This window comes from Megalobrama amblycephala, linkage group LG1, assembly GCF_018812025.1.
Source record: "Megalobrama amblycephala isolate DHTTF-2021 linkage group LG1, ASM1881202v1, whole genome shotgun sequence".
In the NCBI taxonomy this organism is placed as follows: Eukaryota; Metazoa; Chordata; class Actinopteri; order Cypriniformes; family Xenocyprididae; genus Megalobrama; species Megalobrama amblycephala.
This window is the reverse complement of record NC_063044.1, coordinates 75,504,292-75,524,430: the sequence shown is the minus strand read 5'-3', so window position 1 is coordinate 75,524,430 and position 20,139 is coordinate 75,504,292. Positions and strand designations below refer to the sequence as shown.

The 20,139-nt window shown below is 38.5% G+C and overlaps 1 protein-coding gene across 1 annotated transcript; it reads left to right on the top strand.

Annotated features, from left to right (window-relative positions):
- Nucleotides 1-1,183: 1,183 nt before the first annotated feature.
- On the top strand, nt 1,184-14,921 carry LOC125246527 (zinc finger protein 252-like). The gene is made up of 7 exons (XM_048157474.1): nt 1,184-2,232; nt 5,673-5,916; nt 5,994-6,089; nt 7,129-7,359; nt 7,437-7,459; nt 7,541-7,659; nt 14,073-14,921. The coding sequence occupies exons 1-7, from the start codon at nt 1,259-1,261 to the stop codon at nt 14,456-14,458; spliced, it is 2,073 nt and encodes a 690-aa protein (XP_048013431.1). The 5' UTR covers nt 1,184-1,258; the 3' UTR covers nt 14,459-14,921.
- Nucleotides 14,922-20,139: the final 5,218 nt, after the last annotated feature.

The window sequence follows — 20,139 nt, the reverse complement described above, 5'->3', positions numbered from 1 at the left end:
TCGGCCACCACTAGATATTGTTGAAAAGTGTGCCAAAAATAACAACAAAAAGTATTCTCGTTGCTAATATTAAAGTTGAACCACTGTAGTCATATGAACTGTTTTAAATATGTTTTTAGTAGCTTTCTAGGCATTGAAAACGGAAGTGTTATTGCTCTCAATGCAGGCCTCACTGAGCTGTCAGATTTCATCAAAAATAATATAATTTGTGTTCTGAAGATGAAGGTCTTACGGGTGTGGAACGACATGAGGGAGAGTAATTAAAGACAGAAACTTCATTTTTGGGTGAACTAACCCTTTAAAGCAGAACTAAGTAACTTTTTTTTACCTTCATAAATAGTTTTCTAAGTCCTTACGATGGTTAATTGACTTGTAGTGGTGTGTTTGAGGCGAGCACTAACCCCCTCTGGCACGTCTACGCCAGAATACAGCACTTGCAAGTTGAGCTGCATCGACCCGACACAATCTCGCCTCATGTTCACGTTCACTCGAGAGTGACAAAATGCTTTACGGTAATTCAAAAACAATGTATATATTATGTACTGTATTTGGAAATTACCCACCTCCTCTTTCTTGTACTGTATTTGCAAAACTACTGCACTGGTGAGCGTTGTAGTCGTTGTAGTCCAGAGCTGCGCTTGGAGTATTTACGACAGTGTGATTCACTGAAGGAAACTGTAGGGGGAGCTTCGCAAATCTTACTGAGTTCCGCTTTAAATTGTCAAATCATGACTCAATTTAATATCCTTCTAGCCCTTTATTTAGACTTTCTCGTTTTGAGCAACATTTGCATACTCTGTCATGCTGTTGACTATATGCCACTGCAGTAGACGCATATTGCAGTATTAAGGCTAACGATTAATTGATTAATTTAAACAAGGATCGAACATGGGAATTTGATTAAATTTATATCCCCGAATGAAACCATAGATCACGTTGAAACCACCTTGAATTGATGCGGGTGACATTGTCCTTTCACTTCTATGTCCTTTTACTTCATATTCCTCTCTTTGAATTGGTTTGATGTACTAAAAATGAAATTGACATTTTTTCTTTCTTTTCAGTCCTGATGGAAGTGAAGGAGGAGAGTGAAGAACTGAGTGAAGTGGAGGAGAAACATCATGTCAAACCTGGAGAAAAACCTCACAGTCCCTCAAAGACTAAAAAGACATTTTTAAAGGAAACAAGAGCCAAAGAATCTACAACCTGCACTCAATGTGGAAAGAGTTTCAAATTCAAATGTCATCTTGAGATTCACATGAGAGTTCACACCGGAGAGAAGCCTTACAAGTGTTCACACTGTGAAAAGAGATTCAGTGCGATAGCCAATCTAAAAAGACATGAGAAGATCCACACTGGAGAGAAGCCGTACAAGTGTGTTCAATGTGGAAAGAGTTTCAAATTCAAATGTCATCTTGAGATTCACATGAGAGTTCACACTGGAGAGAAGCCTTATGTATGCCATCAATGTGGGAAGAGTTTCAGTCAATCATCACAACTAACGACACACGTGAGAATCCACACCGGAGAAAAGCTATTCGTATGTCATCAGTGTGGGAAGAAATTCATAGCCAAAGACTATCTTAAGCTTCACATGAAGATCCACACTGGAGAGAAGACGTACACATGCCATGACTGCGGAAGTATATTTCTTAGGGCATCACACCTGAAGAAACACCTGACAGTTCATACGAAGGAGAAACCACATTCATGTTCTGTGTGTGGAAAGAGTTTTTCACAGTTCTGTAGTTTACAAGAGCATGAGAAACTTCATAATGGCGTGAGAGAGTACATGTGCTTTGAGTGTGAGAAGACTTTCACTACAGGAAGCCGTTTAAAACTGCACCAGAGAATTCACACTGGAGAAAAACCTTACAAGTGTTCACACTGTGACAAGAGATTCAGTCTGTCAGAAAATCTGAAAATACATGAGAGGATCCACACTGGAGAAAAACCTTACAAGTGTTCATACTGTGACAAGAGATTCAGTCAGTTAGCAAATCTGAAAACACATGAGAGGATCCACACCGGAGAAAAACCTTACAAGTGTTCACACTGTGACAAGAGATTCAGTGCGATAGCAAATCTAAAAAGACATGAGAAGATCCACACTAGAAAGAAGCCGCACACGTGTGATCAGTGTGAAAAGAGTTACTCTTTTAAAAGTCAACTGAAGTCACACATGAAGATCCATGCAGTGGAGAAACCACATCACCGCAGTCTGAGATCATGGTAAGTAGTTCATCTTTATGTGCTGAGAAACAAAACCCACTTTTACATCGTCAGGCTGAACGGTTCATTGATTGGTAGGGCACAGTTCCAGTTGTGTTTCCACTTGAGTCTGGTACAGTACAGCACTATTAAAAACGGTCTCGGTCCGGATTTCTTGGCACACTACCAGTTTCTCTGTAGCTGGCTAAGTGATGCAGAAAAGCGATTTGAGTGGCATAAACACAAATTAATGATGAAATTAAAATAAATATGTGATCATTCTCCATAATGATGTGGAAATATGTGTATTCATAACTTTGTAACTGATAGTTTGTATAACTCTGAATTTAGTAACTGTTCATTTAATTATGTTTTATCTACCTGCCCAGGGACTACGGGTGGAAAATAGCAAGTTGCTAAAACCTGGTGCAATGCATCTCTCCCTGTTATAAACAGGGTTAATGTTTTATTGTGCATTGTCCCTGTTCAAATAAAAGAAATAATAATAATAACACTGTAACACTCTAAATTTGGTCACATATATAAATGGAGACGGTACGTCATAGGCGGGTGATGTCACTGACCAGGAACTATAAAGCCCGCCCAAAAACACACTCATTCAGCTTCTGTGTCTTTAGCAAGGTGATAAACAGCTCAGGGGGGTGCTCTGCCATAATGCCGGGGCGCAGTAGTTCCTCTCTCTGGTGCAGCCAAGCCAGTCATTCCCTGCCGGGGCTCTGCTTCAGAGTACTGTGCCGGCTGCCCATATTCCACCAGAGGCCAGCCTCGAGAGAGTGGAAAGGTCTGTCATATATGTCTCAGTGGGTCCTGCACACAGTAGAAAAGGGGTATGTGATTCAGTTCAGATCATGCCCACCCCGATTCAACAGGATCCTGCCCACAGTGGTGGGTCCCGAGCAGGCTCTGGTGATGGCACAAGAAGTAGAGACTCTTCCCAGCAGGGAGTCAGGGTTTTACAGCCGCTATTTCATTGTGCCAAAGAAAGACGGGGGTTTGTGTCCAATTTTAGATCTACATCTGTTAAATCGAACAGTAGCAAAGCTCAAGTTCAAAATGCTGACAATAAAACATATCGTGTCACAAATCAGATTCGAGGACTGGTTTGTCACGATAGATCTAAAAGACACGTACTTCCATGTATCAATCCTCCCGCAAAACACAGGAAGTTCCTAAGGTTTGCTTTCGGGGGCGAAGCATTCCAATATTGGGTTCTTCCCTTCGGCCTAGCACTGTCACCCCGCACCTTCACCAAATGGTGGCAGGACCATCATCTCTCTTGGCACATAAACTGCCTGGAGATGCTGGTGGTGTTTCTAGCATTGAAACACTTCCTTCCAGACCTCAGGGACCATCATGTGTAAGTTCGATCAGACAACACATCGGTTGTCTCATATATAAATCACCAGGGTGGTCTGAGATTGCGCCGTTATACAAACTGGCGCATCAGATCCTCCTGTGGTCCAAGGGGAAACTGCTCTCCCTCAGAGCAGTGTACATCCCTGGGTACCTCAATGTGGGAGAAGACATCCTGTCGAGGCAGGGGCCGAGGCCTGGGGAGTGGAGATTTCACCCAGATGTGGTAAAGCTCCTATGGAAGAACTACGGTGAAGCCCAAGTGGATCTGTTTGCGTCTCGAGAGATGACTCGCTGTCCACTGTGGTTCTCGATGTCAAACCCAGCACCTCTTGGGCTGGATGCTATGGTACAGCCGTGGCCGAGGCTACCGCTGTACGCATTTCCCCCGATTGCGCTGCTCCCGGGAGTTCTGTAGAGAGTATGTCGGGACGGGGCCCGTCTGTTATTAGTAGCCCCATTCTGGCCGGCCCGAGTGTGGTTCTTTGACCTGGTATCTCTTCTGGATGGGTCTCCGATGGAGATTCCGATCAGGAGGGACCTTCTCTCTCAGGCGAGCATGTTGATCCTTCACCCCCACCCGGAGTTATGGAAGCTGTGGGCGTGGCCTCTGAGGGGGCATAGCTCATAAGCTCCGGTCTCTCAACCAAGGTTGTTGAGACCATTCTCCAAATCCAGAGCTCCCTCCACGAGGAAATTTTACTCCTTGAAGTGGAGATTATTCACTTCATGGTGTGAAAATCACCAGTGGGACCCGGTCAACTGCCCCGTTGGCGCAGTGCTGGAATTCCTGCAGGAAAGATTTTCTACAGGGCTATCCCCCTCCACACTAAAGGTGCACGTGGCGGCCTTAGCTGCTTACCCCACTCAAAGGAGCGTGGTATCTTTGCGGAGACACCCATTTATTACTCATTTCCTCCGTGGTACTATGAGGCTTAGACCTGCAGTCCGCACGAGAGTACCGGCTTGGGATCTGGCCACTGTACTACAGGGCCTTTCTATGGCCCCCTTCGAGCCCATCGAAGAGGTGCCAGAAAAGGTTCTCACACTAAAAACAGTGTTTCTGCTCGCTATCATGTCTCTCAAAAGAATTGGAGACATTCAAGCCCTGTCGGTATCTTCATCGTGCCTCGAATTTGTGTCTGGCAATGTTAAGGCTTTCCTTCATCCCAGACCGGGATACTTTCCTAAGGTCCTCACTAATGCTATGAGACATATTGTGCTGCATGCCTTCTGTGCTCCTCCATTTATTTCCTCAGACCAGAAAAAGTTAAATCTGCTGTGCTCGGTTAGGGCATTGGATGCATATGTCCACAGAGCTGCCATGTGGAGACAAGCTGATCAGCTATTTGTATGTTTTGGGGCACCTAGGAAGGGTATCCCTGCATCCAAGCAGAAAATGAGCAAGTGGGTGGTCGAGGCCATCTCACTTGCTTATGAGTCATTTGGACAGCTTTCACCTTTGGCTGTCAGTATGTCTGCCTTTAAGGCTTTTATTTCAGGGGTTTCCCTGCAGGATGTTTGTGATGCTGCAGGCTGGTCCTCACCGCATACATTCATGAGGTTTTATGAGTTAGACCTCGGCTACACTCCAGGGGTGCAGGTGCTACTGTAAGTGGTGTGCTTCGACTACACATGAACGGTCACTTGCTCATATGGCGACGTTGGGATTGTCGTTCCCACAGCGATTACGCAGCGCGAGTTCCCTTGAAAGGGAATGTCTCGGTTATGTATTTAACTTTAGTTCCCTGAATAGGGAACAAGACGCTGCGGTGCCTTGCCATACTCCCGGCATGCCCGTAATCGACTTGCTTCAGCATTTCAGAAGCTAAATGAGAGTGTTTTCGGGTAGGCTTTATGGTTCCTGGTCAGTGACATCACCCGCCTATGACGTACCGTCTCCCTATTGGACAAATTTCATACATGCTTCACGACGACATCGCGCAGAGGCTTTCCCATACAGATTACACAGCGTCTCCTTCCCTATTCAGGGAACTAAGGTTATATACATAACCGAGATGTTTCTGTAAAGAGTGTCTTCAACAGTTCTGGAGAACCAAGAAAACTCAGGAATGTTCTGTCTGCAGGAGAAGATCCTCGAGAGAAAAACCTCCATTTAATCCGGCGTCACAAAACTTGTGTGAGTCTTTCCTGAAGAAGAGAAATGAGAGGCGTTCATCAGGATCTGAGGAGATCTGCAGTTTACACAATGAGAGACTCATACTCTTCTGTCTGAAGGACAAACAGCCTGTGTGTTTAGTGTGCAGAGATTCTCAGAAACATGACAATCATAAATTCAGACCCATCAGGGAAGTGGTTTCATCATATAAGGTAAGAAAAATGACTCTTATTTCACATGTCAAATAATAATTAGTCATAGTTTTTATAGTATTTTTGTTCAATTCAAGGAGGAGCTCAATACAGCACTGGAGACCTTACAAGAGAAACTTCAACACAATGAAGAAATGAAAGGAGAGTTTGAGGAAACAGTTCAACACATCAAGGTGAGGAAACATAATGTAGGATCACTATATACAGTTATGATCTGATATATTTAATATAATGGATTCCAGTTTATTATTTCTGTAAATGACGAGCATCAATCTGCTTCTGGATCCGTTTACAATGGGTATTTGAGTTTATTTCTGATATGAATGATGTGAAGTGTTGATGTGAAGTGATGGTTGGTAATTTCTCGTCACATCCGGAACATCTTACTAGTGGGGTTCCCCAGGGGTCCATTTTGGGCCCTATTTTGTTTTTAATGTATATGCTCCCATTGGGATTAATTTAAAAAAAAAATATGGTATCTCTTATCACTTATATGAAACATTAAAAAAAGTCATCCATGCTTTTATCTTCTCCTGGATATATTTACTGTAATGTTATTTATTCTGGAACCTGTCAGACTTATGTTGCACATCTCCAACTTGTACAAAATGCGGCGGCTAGAATGCTTATGAAGGCTAAGAAGACGGATCACATTACTCCGCTGTTGTCTTCATTAGGCTGGTTACCAGTGTATTACAGGATCCAATTCAAGGTCTTGACATATGTTTTTAAGGCATTACATGGAATGGCGCCAGAATATTTGGTGGAGCTCATTAAGCCATATAAATCACATTCAATGTTGAGATCCTCAAACAAACTTTTATTAGTGATCCCAAGAGTACGTCTTAAATCCAAGCTTTTGCTGTCACTGCTCCAAGATTATGGAATAAGCTTTCCTTCGAGGTTAGATCGTCCCCTACATTAGGTATCTTCAAGAGTTGTTTAAAATTACATCTGCATTCTCTGGCATTTTTACTTTACACAGGAGTATTTATTATTGATGAGGACTATTATTGATGATGATGATGATGATGTTTTGTTGTGTGTTTGTTTGTTTTTTTTTTGGTTTTTTTTTGTATTTTAATTATTGATTTTGCTTTCAAAGTACAGCACTTTGGAGCTCCAGAGTAGCCTGGAAAGTGCTCTATAAATAAATACAAATACAGATGTGTGTTGATTGAGATGATTGAAGTGAATGTGATCTGATTTCAGTCTCAAGCTGAGCACACAGAGCGTCAGATTAAACAGCAGTTTGAGAAGCTTCATCAGTTTCTCAGAGATGAAGAAGAAGCTACAATCACTGCTCTGAGGGAGGAAGAGGAGCAGAAGAAGCAGATGATGAAGGAGAAGCTGGAGGAGATGAACAGACACATCTCAGCTCTTTCACACACAATCAAAGACATGGAGGAGATGATGAAAGCCAATGACGTCTGCTTTCTGAAGGTCTGATTTCAGATCATTGGTTGATCATTGGTTCATTGATTGAGTTCTTGATGATAAATGGTGTGTTTGTTCTGCAGGAGTTTCCAGTCTCAATGGAAAGGTGAGTGATCTGCTCCTGTCTCTGGTCTCTCTGGTTCTGATCCAAAGCCACTGCAGTTCTGACTCCTGAATGTTCTTCCAGAGTCCAGAGCTCACAGCCGGATCCACAGATGGCTTCTGGAGCTTTGATTCATGTGCCACGTTACTTGGGCAACCTGCCGTTCAGAGTCTGGAAGAAGATGCAGGACATCGTCCAAAACAGTGAGTCTGACTGCAGGAGATCTGAGCTGGAAATGATGTATGAGTGGAGAGTTAAAGGCGCTTCATGACACAAACTGATAGACGTGATAAAAGGCATCTTCTCCATGTTAATCTGAGTTATTATCCTAACCAGCCACAACGGCAACAATTCTAGTTTAGAAATCGTTTCTATTTCTCTGCGACGTTGCGGCTGGAAAAGCAACACTAGATATGTTGGGATAAGGCAATTATAATATAAGGTACTGTTTATTTGATTTATTCAATGTTAAAAGTGTCTATTGTGAGTTTAAATATCAGCCGGTAACACTTCAGTATAGAGAACAAGTATTCACTATTAATCATGACTTTTTCCTCAAACGCCTAATTTACTGCTTACTAATAGTTAGTTAGTTGTTAAGTTTAGGTATTGGGTAGGATTAGGAATGTGGAATAAGGTTGTTTAGAATAAGGAATTAATATGTACTTAATTACTAATAAACAGGCAATATTCTAGTAATATGTAGGCTAATAAGCAACTAGTTAAAAGACCCGAAAATAAAGTGTTACCTATCATTCTGTGTTCCCAGCTTCTCTGTAATGAAAACAACACTGGCTAATTCACCTCAGATCTCCTTTTCACCATTTATATCTCCATTTACCATTTTATATTTAACTTTCACTGTTAATGACATTCAGAGTTATTTTAGCATACCTCCCACCTCTGTATTTCCACCACCTACATTAACAACCTGTATCAAGGAATTCAAGCATTGGCTTGAGGGAAATTTCCTTAAAGCTGCTGTCCGCGATTTTTGGCCCTCTAGCGGTTAATAAACAAGTTTAGTCTGGTGACTGTGGGAGCTAGGGCTTTTAGTGTTGCGGCTCCGAGGTTGTGGAATTCCCTTCCTCAAGACACCCGTCAAGCATCCAGCCTTCTCTCCTTCGAATATCTCTTAAAAACACATTTTTCTAAATATTATTGCTCTGCTCATAGTCTTTAAAAAAATAATTTTATATATATATATATATATAATATTACACACACACATATTGTGCCGCGTCACCCCCTGGGTGGTTTCTACCGCAACCACGTAACACTATCTTGGTCACAAGCCACTTCCTCTCTTCATATTACTCAACTCCTGTAAAAGGTTTACCTTTATAGATCCAGGAGGAGTCAGATAGGCGTATAATATTTTCTTAAATTATATTATCTCAGGGTCTACTTCTGATCACTACCGTACCTCTTAGGCCTATGGTTCAGATATCAACCAAGCCTACCTGGGTTAGCCTCCCGTTCAGTGCACCACAGCTGGCTCTTCGCCCTCAGAGGACAGCTATGCCTGCTAATGCACTCCCACGGCCCACTCTGTTGCGACTGGTTGGCAACCTTGACTGACTTTGTAAAGTCCGTCGGGATATCTTTATAAAAATCTATCTTTTTCAGACAGTCAACTCCTGATACCCCAAATGGATTCTCGCTCTACAACAATAAACAGACTGAGACAATACTGTCAGAGTTTGAGGGCAGTCCCCATTCTCATTTTATTATTTCTTGCAAAGGCAAAAGCTAAATACACACTCTATGCCAGCTAAGCTGGAAGTTCCATGGGCCAGATAAATAATTACATTTTAAAGCTTACCCTCTTCTTTATTCAGTATATGTTCTTCTCTAAGAAAATCAGGTGTCTTCTTTGATCTTCTGAGGGTTGTGGTCTGGTGTCGGGTTCCGCTTGCTGCTTGCTTGTAAGCTCTTTCTTTCTTCAGCAAAACTACTACTCCTACTACTACTGCTAATCCTACTACTACTCAGAGAGCTATAAAGGCCCCTGTTTTTATATTCTCTTTTGACACACTTTATCTCTCTATTTACACATGTGGTTTCTTCCTGCGTTAACATATTACCTGTATGCGTCAATTGCTAGGTTACTTGTCTATCACCTTTTTTTTTTTTTTTTTTTTTACTTGCGTCAGTGCATTTCATATTTGCGTCAATGGTTTAAGCAATGCACACATTTTTTTTATTTATTAACGTTGGACCAATCAGCCACACAATATTCATTGTATTTAATGAATTACCCATAAACTCACTCTCACTATCAAAGTTCTTTGAACTCATCCCCTAAAACTGTAACCAGCATCCCAATGTTGCTAGCACACAGGCCAACCTAGGTGTCCTGTTACAGTTATATGGTACTTTTATGATCCAGAAGAATTCTGGAGAGACTAGTGACTCATTCTTCCTGAGAAGGACAAATAAACTCTCTTAATCCTATGTATTCTCTATATAACCACTTGGGAAATGTATAAACATGTATCCAATTTTCCCATCTCATGACTTTCCTTTTATAGGCTTTATTCTATGTATTAATTCTCTCTTTTGAACTATTTTGGTATTAATGTTCCATAGTTGCAAATGTATAGTTAACTGAGATCACATTGGCAGCATGTTTGGTATCTACGGACTCCAACTTTAATTTCCTATTTGGTAATTTATGTTACATGTTACTAACTCTGTGACATGTTAGAATTATAGGAAGCTAGAAGGTTATTCTCTCATTCATCCAATCCAGTGTCTTATGCTAATATCTTGCTACAGAACAAAGACTCGTAAAACTTCCCTCTGAAAGGGGAACTCCTTATTGGCTCAGACACCTCAAGAGGGTGTGACATCTTCACCCCTTATATTCACTGATCACAAGGAACCCCTTCTCTTCCTGCTCGTCCTCCTCTTCTTTTCTTTTACTGACAAATGTTGACGTCAAGATGATGCTGTAAGAAGCTAGAAGCTTCTAAGGAACCCCAAGCTTGTGCCAGGCCTCGGCCTAGACCATCCATTCACCAAAGATCCTCTGAATCCAACTGGTTCTCTTTCATCAAGACAATATCAGCAAAGATTCAACAGAAACCTCCACAAATTGCATCAGGACAGTTTTAATTCAACTTGGAGAGACATGCAAGTATCAAACTTAGTCTCATTATCGGATACATTGAGTATCCTTACCCCTTTTAAAGAGGGGCCTGTTAAAACTAAACTGATGGTTTGCTCAAGGCTGTTGATCTGCTGAAATGTCCAACAATGCTGTAACCTCTTGCTTCCTGTACTCTGCTTTAGCTCTCTCTCTCTCTCTCTCTCTCTCTCTCTCTCTCTCTCTCTCTCTCTCTCGGTAAACTGTATGCATGTATGTGTGTGAATGTTAGAGTAGTTTAAGTGTTTAGTCTAGTTAATAAAGTCTTGTTCATGTCACACGTAAGGTTGTCTGTGTTTTGCGCTCATATACGGGAGTCCCTATTCATGTCGGTCCTGACTACAGGCTTTTAGAAGAATAAGATTGTTATTTCCCATAACCTGGAAATGAAAATTTCTTAGAATTAATAAACAATTAACACTGTGTGTTCATTGAACAACAGGTTAATTGATTGTAATATTAATTTTATTACATTAAGTTAATTTTATTAACTGATTAAAATATTAATAATTAATTATAACTAGTTATGATTAATTATTCATATTTATTTTGAGCTAATTTGCTACATATACATTTTTATCAGATTTCTACCTTGCTAGACATTTATTTCCTGACTGTCTTCATTCTTATCAGTTACACACAACAATGCTTCTATCCCCCAGAACCCATGTTCTCCTACACACATAATGCAACATTTGTCATCTCTACAGGATGTGATATACACTTCACTCAAGCCCACAGCATGTGTTTTTGTATGTCTCATTTATGAAAACTTCATAGACCCCAGAGATTCTCCAAGTTCAGCAATTTTCTGCTTTTTATTATATTTTAAAATCTTTATCAAATTGTTTGGAAGAGAACACTCCATTTCTCTTGACTAAATATAATATATATATATATATATATATATATATATATATATATATATATATATATATATATATATATATATATATAATATATATATATATATAATTTGTACATCTTTACCCTTGTAAGTGAATATTAATATGATTATCTTGTCCTATTCCTTAACCTATCTCTGTAAAGCAACCTTGGGTGTTGAAAGGCACTATATAAATAAAAATTATTATTAGGGGCCAAGCACCGAAGGTGCGTAAGCACCTATTGTATCTGTTAGATTTCTTTTTCTTCTTCTTCTTCTTCTTCTTCTTCCGCTCTTGAAGTCTATGGCAGCCCATAGAACCGCTTGTGGGAAAGTTGTGAAATTTGGCACACAGTTAGAGGACAGTCTGACCTTTGTCCATAGCAAATTTGGAGTCTCTAACTCAATCCCTCTAGCGCCACCAGCTGTCCAAATTTGCACTTATGTTTATGCTAATAACTTTTGAACCGTAAGGACTAGAAGCAAAATTCTTTTTCCTCTGATTCCTTTGGGTCAAGACGAATCGATCGCACCCTATGACGTCATTTTCCGTCATGAAAATTTTTCCGCCATTTTGAATTTTCTGAAAAACCTACTTTTTCGAACTCCTCCTCCTAGGCCGTTACTCCGATTTTCACTAAAATTGAATCAGATCATCTTCAGACCATGCCGACAAAATGTTATGGAATTCAAGTTGATTCCTCAAACAGTTTTCGAAAAACTCGCAAACGAATTGTACGTAGTGCTTGTGAAAATAGACATAAGGCTGTATCTCCGCAACACTTTATCGTATTCAGACCAAACTTGGTACATGTCATCACAAGCATGACCTGAGGCACCATGCAGTGTTTCGGCGCAGCGCCACCTACTGGTGCGGAGATATGAAAAATGAGTATTTTTGCTTATAACTTCTGATGGGTTTGTCCAAAAATCATAAATTTGGTCTCGTTGGATTTGGGGAATCATGCCGAGTCTAATGATATCCAATTTTCCTATATCGACCATTTTGAATTTTGTGCTAATACGCTGTATTTTACGAACGCATTAGCGTATCGTTACGAAACTCGATATGGGTCATCAGCACAAGGCCCTGAAAGAGCCTGAGAAGTTTTGGACCAGCGCCACCTTGTGGTCAAAAGTTATAACTAAATTTACAAAAATGCTAATAACTTTTGACTATATTCACCGATTGTAATGAAACTGGTCTCATTAGATTCCTTGGGTCATACTGAGAACATAGATATCAAATTTGCCAAAGTCGGATGAACTTCCTGTCCGCCATATTGTTTTTCTTTGAAAACCTACTTTTTCGAACTCCTCCTAGATCGTTGCTCCGATTTTCACCAAAATCGAACCGTATTATCATCAGACGATTCCGACAAAAAGTTATAGATTTCAAGTTGATACGTCAAACCGTTTTCGTATACCAGAGCAAAGAATTTGAGGCATGATGCAAAAACGACTCTTGAAGCTGTATCTCTGCAATGCTTTGACATATTGACACCAAACTTTGCAAGTGTCATAGTCACCTCACTCTGACCATACCACATTAATTTGGTCACAGCGCCACCTATTGGTCAAAAGTGATGAACCAGTAAATCCTCATTTTTTAACATTTTTCAGCTATTTTGCCTAAAATGATCTTAATAGGTCTTTAATTGCTCACTGCTGCTGTTGGTCTGATGCTCCCAGCCATGTTGGCTGGCTTCATGTACCGTTTTTGTGCTTGGCCCCGTAATTGCTGCTTGCAGCTATATTTATTATTATTATTATTATTATTATTATTATTATTAGATCTTGAAAATAAATAAATAGGTACAAGAATGTTCAAACTGTCAACACAATGCTAACAAACATTTCACTTTCCCCTTCATTTTTAATGTGGGGTCTGTTTGGACCCTGAAGACCACGAGTGTGACTTCTTGTTTATTTTATTTATTTATTTATTTATTTATTTATTTTTACATACCTTTAGAAGAACCAAATCAAACCCAGTGTTTTGTGTGAATACTTTAAAATAAAATATGATAATCTGCATCAATTTAGAAAAACTCTTGCATGGTCATTTTGAAAGCGCATGACTAAATATCGTCAGGGTTTTTACTTCAAAAGTAATCGACATAACCTTTATCACAATATGCTACAAAAGTAAATAATTTCTTCCTCATTCTGTTATATCAAGTTACATCAGATCACAGACAGTTATTTCCAAAACTTGTCGGAGGAAAAATGTGGTTTTAATCATGAACTATTGTGTTTTAATTTGCTATGTTAATATGCTAACTAACCCTTATGCACCCGTTTCCAGGAGCTATTATGTTTTGTCTTGTTTTGAAAAGTTAAAGAACATTTTCAGTCTTTCTTTTTAAAACATATTTGAGCCATATCCCGGCCAGAGAGAATGAAAATAAATGGTGCTGTGGGGACAATAATAATATGATATACCAGTTATCACTGTAAAGCTGCTTTGACACAATCTGCATTGTAAAAAGTGCTATAAATAAAGGTGACTTGACTTTTGTTTCTTTTGCATTATTGATTCCATATAATAAAATCATCTGTTGATTGTGTCTCATCAGCTCCTGTGATTCTTGATCCAAATACTGCGAATCTACGCCTCGTCCTGTCTGATGATCTGACCAGTGTGAGATACAGCAGGAACGATCAACCTCTTCCTGATAATCCAGAGAGATTCGACCGTTATCCCTGTGTTCTGGGTTCAGAGGGGTTTAACTCAGGAACACACTGCTGGGATATAGAGGTTAAAGAGAGTTCAGACTGGATTCTTGGAGTAACTACAGCATCAAACCAGAGGAAGGGATGTGATTTCTTCAACACTGATGTTTGGAGTGTGGATTATGATGTGGAAGGACTGGATGAACCATGTGGTTTTCCTGTTAAACGTAAGCTTGATCGTGTGAGAGTGAATCTGGACTATGATGGAGGAACAGGTGTCATTCTCTGATCCTGTAACTAACACACATCTACACACATTCACAACCACCTTCACTGACACACTCTTTCCATTCTTCAGTTGTTCTCACTCTCTGAGGATCTTAGCGGTCAATAGTCAGTAAACGTTACTCCTGTAAATCTGGATCTTCCTGCTTTCATCATGTTTCTGATATTGCTGTCAATCTGAATGTCAGTACGGTGGCCGTGATGGTCACATGACTGATTTCCAGCACTACAGCAACACTGTAGTAGCGCCCCCTACCGTACAACAGTGAAAACATGGATTACAATTCTGACAATGGCAAGGAAAGAGTTAAGTAGATTTGATGCAAATTCATTTGCACACTACCAGTACACTACACAAAAACTCACATTCATTTTTAAATATTCAGCATTAAATGTTCTTTAGGGTCTTTTTGACCCCAAATTATGTTTGCTAAAATAATAATAATAAAAAGTTATCTTTGTCCAAATGGCGTGATACTTTTCAATGTTAATTTTGGCAGTCATTTTTGATTTAGTCTTAGTCTTTATCTTAATACGAAAATGCTCCTTAATCTTAGTCACGTTTTAGTCATTTTAGTCTTTTATATTTTAGTCTAGTTTTAGTCGACGAAAAGTCATCACATTTTTGTCAAGTCTTAATTATATTTAGTCAAACTACAGTTACCAACATTAATTTTGATAGCTATTTAATATGTAGTCTCTAGACAAAAATCATATTTTTTTCTCTTTAGACCAATTCATTTAAGTTTTTAAAACATTTGAATCAAGGTAAGAGTCTGTATTGACACAGCAGCTGGTGCAGATGTACATATCCTCTTTCAGTGGTTCTCAAACTTTCTAGAATAGAGTGTCGTACCGCCTGAGGGATTTAACATCCTTCTGTGTACCCTCTCTTTTCCACTTAGACTGCAAATCGTTTTTTTCCAGTGCATTTTTTACCTTCATAAATACCTTTTGTAAAATAAATAATGCCTTAAATATCTTTTTAAAAAATGCAATAAATATGATGATAAATCGAAGTGATATTTTTAAATATTGTATTAAAACCACCAGTAGGTGGCGGTAAGTCACTGTTTTTATGAATGAATCATCGAGTCATTCATTCTTTCAGTATCAAATCAAGCGGCTGTATTTATGAATGGATCATTGAATCATTGACGATTCGTTTTGGTCAAGTGTTTAGTCTTTTAGCCAAATTTCAGTCTCGACTTTTTTCGTCAACGATATTGCACGTGTAGTTTTAGTCACGTTATCGTTAAATTAAATTGGTGTCGTCTCTCATCGTCTTGTCTTAATCGTGGAAAAAAAGGAACATTTTTCGTCATAGTTTTGTTAACGAAATTAACACTGATACTTTTTATGGTGGATAACACTTTCTAAATCTACAAATTAAAAAAAAAAAAATGGAATATCATCTTGTTTTTATTTCAGTGTGAAAAAAAGGTTACACTCAGTGTCTTTGGGGTCTCCAGAGCATTCATTGTCAACCTGTTCTGACTATAATTTCAGCAGTTGGTGTTGGCTTACTTCTTTTTTTAGCCTCCCTTGCTAGTCGCTCAGTTTATGTTTGCCTGTCTTCTCATCAAGGGTTGCTTCTGGTCCGGGGGCCCTCCTTCTGCATTACACTAAGAATGTGAGTAGCATTCTCTCCTCTCCCTTTGTTTCCTTTACTCCATTGCTACTTAATTGTTTTAGCAGTGTTTAAGTATGTGGTTCCCTGGTGGTGTTTAGCATTTAGCTCAGTGACAAGCAGTGAGCTTTGTTATCAGCCTCCCTGTGGACGGTTTAAGCGTTGCAGGCCTCCTCTCGTCTTTGAGAGTGTGCTTTTTGACTGAAGCCTCCGCTCTCTGAGCTTGGTTATCTCATTGTGAGTGGCCCCTTGATTTGTTTCAAGTTTTGGTTTGAATGGCCGACCTCTTTCGGTTTCTTCCCTGTCGAGGCCATTATTCATCTGGATCTAGCTCCTTTGAGTCCCTTTGGGATCCCCTGGATCCCTCTTTCTCTGTTTTCAGGCTTTATACCCCATGCATGCTTTAAGGCGAGTTCAGACTGCACGATTTTAGCCCAGATTTTGGCTCGCCGACAGGTTTTAAGAAATCACCGACAAATGCAATGAGATTTACAAGGAACCCCTTCTTTTGAAGCTTTTGAAGCTTCACTCTGTGGAGGCCTCTTTGAGGCTTTTTAGCTTGGGCAGTGGGCCGTAGGGAGTTATGTCACTGACAGCCTGTGACCAGGGTTGAGTGCTCTTCTATCTTCTCAGCCAGCATGCACTCCCCTCAGCATGGCGGCATGGGTATTCTGTTCCCCATATGCGTTCTAGGACACAGTGTGAGTTCCCTTTCGAAAGGGAACGTCTCCGGTTACGACTGTAACCCTGGTTCCCTGAGAACAGGGATTGATACAGTGCATCTCGTTGCCATGCCTCTGGGCTGCCTGCTACAGTCACTTCAGACAAATAGCAGGTGTCATGTTCTCTAGGTAGTGTTGTCACGATACCAAAATTTTGACTTCGATACGATACCCAACTTAAATATGACAATATCGATACTTAAACGATACTATGGCAAAAACCTAAAACAGCAGGAAAAGTAAATAAATAACATATGACAGAACTTCTTTCTTCACCAGTGTGCAGGCTGATCAATTCTGGATGACATAAAGTTAGAGTTAGACTTAATATAATTTTTAATGTTTGTTTTCATGCTCAGTAAAATTGTAAATTATTTGCTGTTATGCTTTTTTTATACATTTAGGTGTTTTTGACGGTAAGATTATTGTAAAAATTATATTACTGTAAATAATTAGAGCAATGTTATTAAAGCATAAATTAGTTTAAAATAACTGTATATACCCTTCACATATTTATGTATTTTTAAATTAATTTTATTTTTTGCAACCAGATATCACTTATTAAACTTAGACTCAATAATACACCTCTTTGCGGAGGTCTGCGTGCACGAGTAAAATAAATAAATAACACTCATTTAATGTTTGAGAGCATAAACATAATGCTGGTATCACATTCACTAACCTGTCGCTCTTTAAATTCTTTGTTCAAATCGGGATGTTTGACGACAAGATGCTTTTGACTCCCTTCGCTTGCGTTATTTTGTAACATCTTTTGCAGGCGGGCTTTGTGGTGTCCGTGGGCTTGCCCTGGCTGTCGGCAATGTAAGTAAAATAATGCCATATTTCGCTTTGTGCATCTGCTTTCTCAACAATTTGTGGACGGTCTGCAAGAGCACCTGTATTTGCAACCATACCTCTCGTTTCGTCACCATGAAAGCCGTTGCGCATTTGAGAGGAATAAACACTCACTCAATTTGCCTTAGAAGCAGCGCGCCGCACGCACACTGCCCCCTGCTGTCGCACATTAGGAAATACAGCTGGTACTCAAAGTACCGGTACTAATAAAATGAAGAACCGGACCGTTTTTAAAAGCAGGGTATCGAGATACCTTTCTAGTACCGGTATATCGTGCAACACTATCTCTAGGCGCCCCTTTTTATACTATCTGGTTACACTAGTATGACGTCATAGGCTGTTGCCGAACCAGGGTTACAGTCGTAACCAAAAACATTATTGTTTCAAGGGTTTGAGCTCAATTCATGACACAAATTCAGAAGAAAATACAAACTATCATGTTGAGAGAAGCTGGACAACATCAAGGAAGTGTTTCTCACCTTCTTCTTTTGGTCTTGGTTTTTACTGTACGCAGTGACCTCAGAATAAGTCACATGATCATCTGTCTGCTCCCAAACACCAATGGAAATATGACAAATCAAGATATTAAAGGCCGTTCCATCATAAATGTGCTGCAAATGTTCATGACTCAGAGTAAGAAGAAAAAGAAAAATGATGACATTATATATCAACCATAGATAAGACAGACACATGCAAAAACAATCAGTCTATTAAGAAATATAAAAGAAAAAAGAGATAAAAATGTAATTTGTAATGGATATAAGGTTCAAAATTGAAAAAAAGAACTAATTAAATGGTAGAAAAATGTTTTTATAAAGTAAGAAAAAAAAGAAATGTGTAAAGATGGTCAAAGATCCGAAATAATTGACAGATAATTGTTGTTTAACATGGAATTTGATTGACAATGCACGGACTATAAAATTAACTTTAAAAAAGCTTAGAAAAAGCAGGACTAAATATGAAAAATTGATCAAATATTAATTGACAAATATGGGAGAATTTAGAGGATTTTAAATACACTCAAAATCAGTGAGAGCATAACAACAAGAATAAGATTTAGTTACTAAATTAAGTTAAATGGTTAATAGTAAGTGATAGAATGGAAGAAAAGATAAAATTATGTGTTAGAAGAAACAGTGAATGCTACAGTTTACGAAGTTATGAAGAACGAAAGACGGAGAAAAGCTCTGAAAGTATACGTAAACCAGTAACACAATATAAAAACTCATGCTATAAAGCATTAGTTTAGCATTAGTAAATAGTCAATTCATCGTTTATAAAGCATTAATAGACATTAATAAGCAGTTTAAGAATACAGCTACAAATGTTTTGTTATCAGTTTATAAGCATATCTATAATGTGATTAACAAATGATCAATTTATCATTTCTAAATTATTACATTATTTATAAATTAGTTACATAGGAGTTAACAATTGGTTCATAAGATCATTTGAGAAGTGTAAGTAAATGATTGATTAAATACTTAAACATTCATTTATACATCATATTATTTAGACAGTAATAATTAGTGTGTTAATAAATGCTTTATTAACATGTATTCCTACTGCAATTCATGATTAATAAAACATTTATAAGGTGTCAGTTAACTATTTCTGTGAGCTCATCTAAAGTGAGGATTATTTATGCCTCGTAAAGCTTTTATTAAAGGAGATTTGAAGGCTGTTATATTCTGCACTGCTGTTCTCTAATGTTTTAAAGTTAGTACTGAGGTAGTTTTGACACTGTGAAATATTTAATTATATTATTATTGTTTTATAAACAATATGTTGTTGTATTTTGGCATTTCTGTAATCCAGAGTTGGTACTGGTCAAATTTTATTTAGCAATGTTTACACTTTACAGAAATGTATTTTTATATTATATTGCAAAGGCTTAGTTTCATTTTACAGCACAGTTTTTTTTTTTTTTTTTTTTGTGGAGATATTCTGTGACATTGCAGAGTATTATTTTTAATTTTCTATCAAGTTACCCAAGCTTTTATATCAAGTTTATATTAAGTTTGCCTTGAAATAAATATTTCTATGTTCTGTATCCTTTAAATCTCCTTTAGTAAAAGCGTTACGAGGCATGCAATAGTCCTCACTTTAGATGAGCACACAAAAATGGTTCACTGACAACTACTAAATGTTTTATTACTACCTGAATTATTGAAGTTAATCATGAATTGCAGTAGGAATATGTGTTAATAAAGCATTTAGTAGCAATTATGTCTAAATAATAAGATGCATAAATGTACATTTAAATAGTTTATTAATCATTTACTTACACTTTATAAATGATCTTACGAACCACTGACAACTCCTAAATAACTGGTTTGTGAATAATGCAATACATAACTTAGAAATGATAAATTGATAATTAATTATGAAAATACAATTAATAAACATTATAGGTATGCTTATAAATCAAGAACAAAACATTTACAGCTGTGGATTTATAAACTGCTTACTAATGTC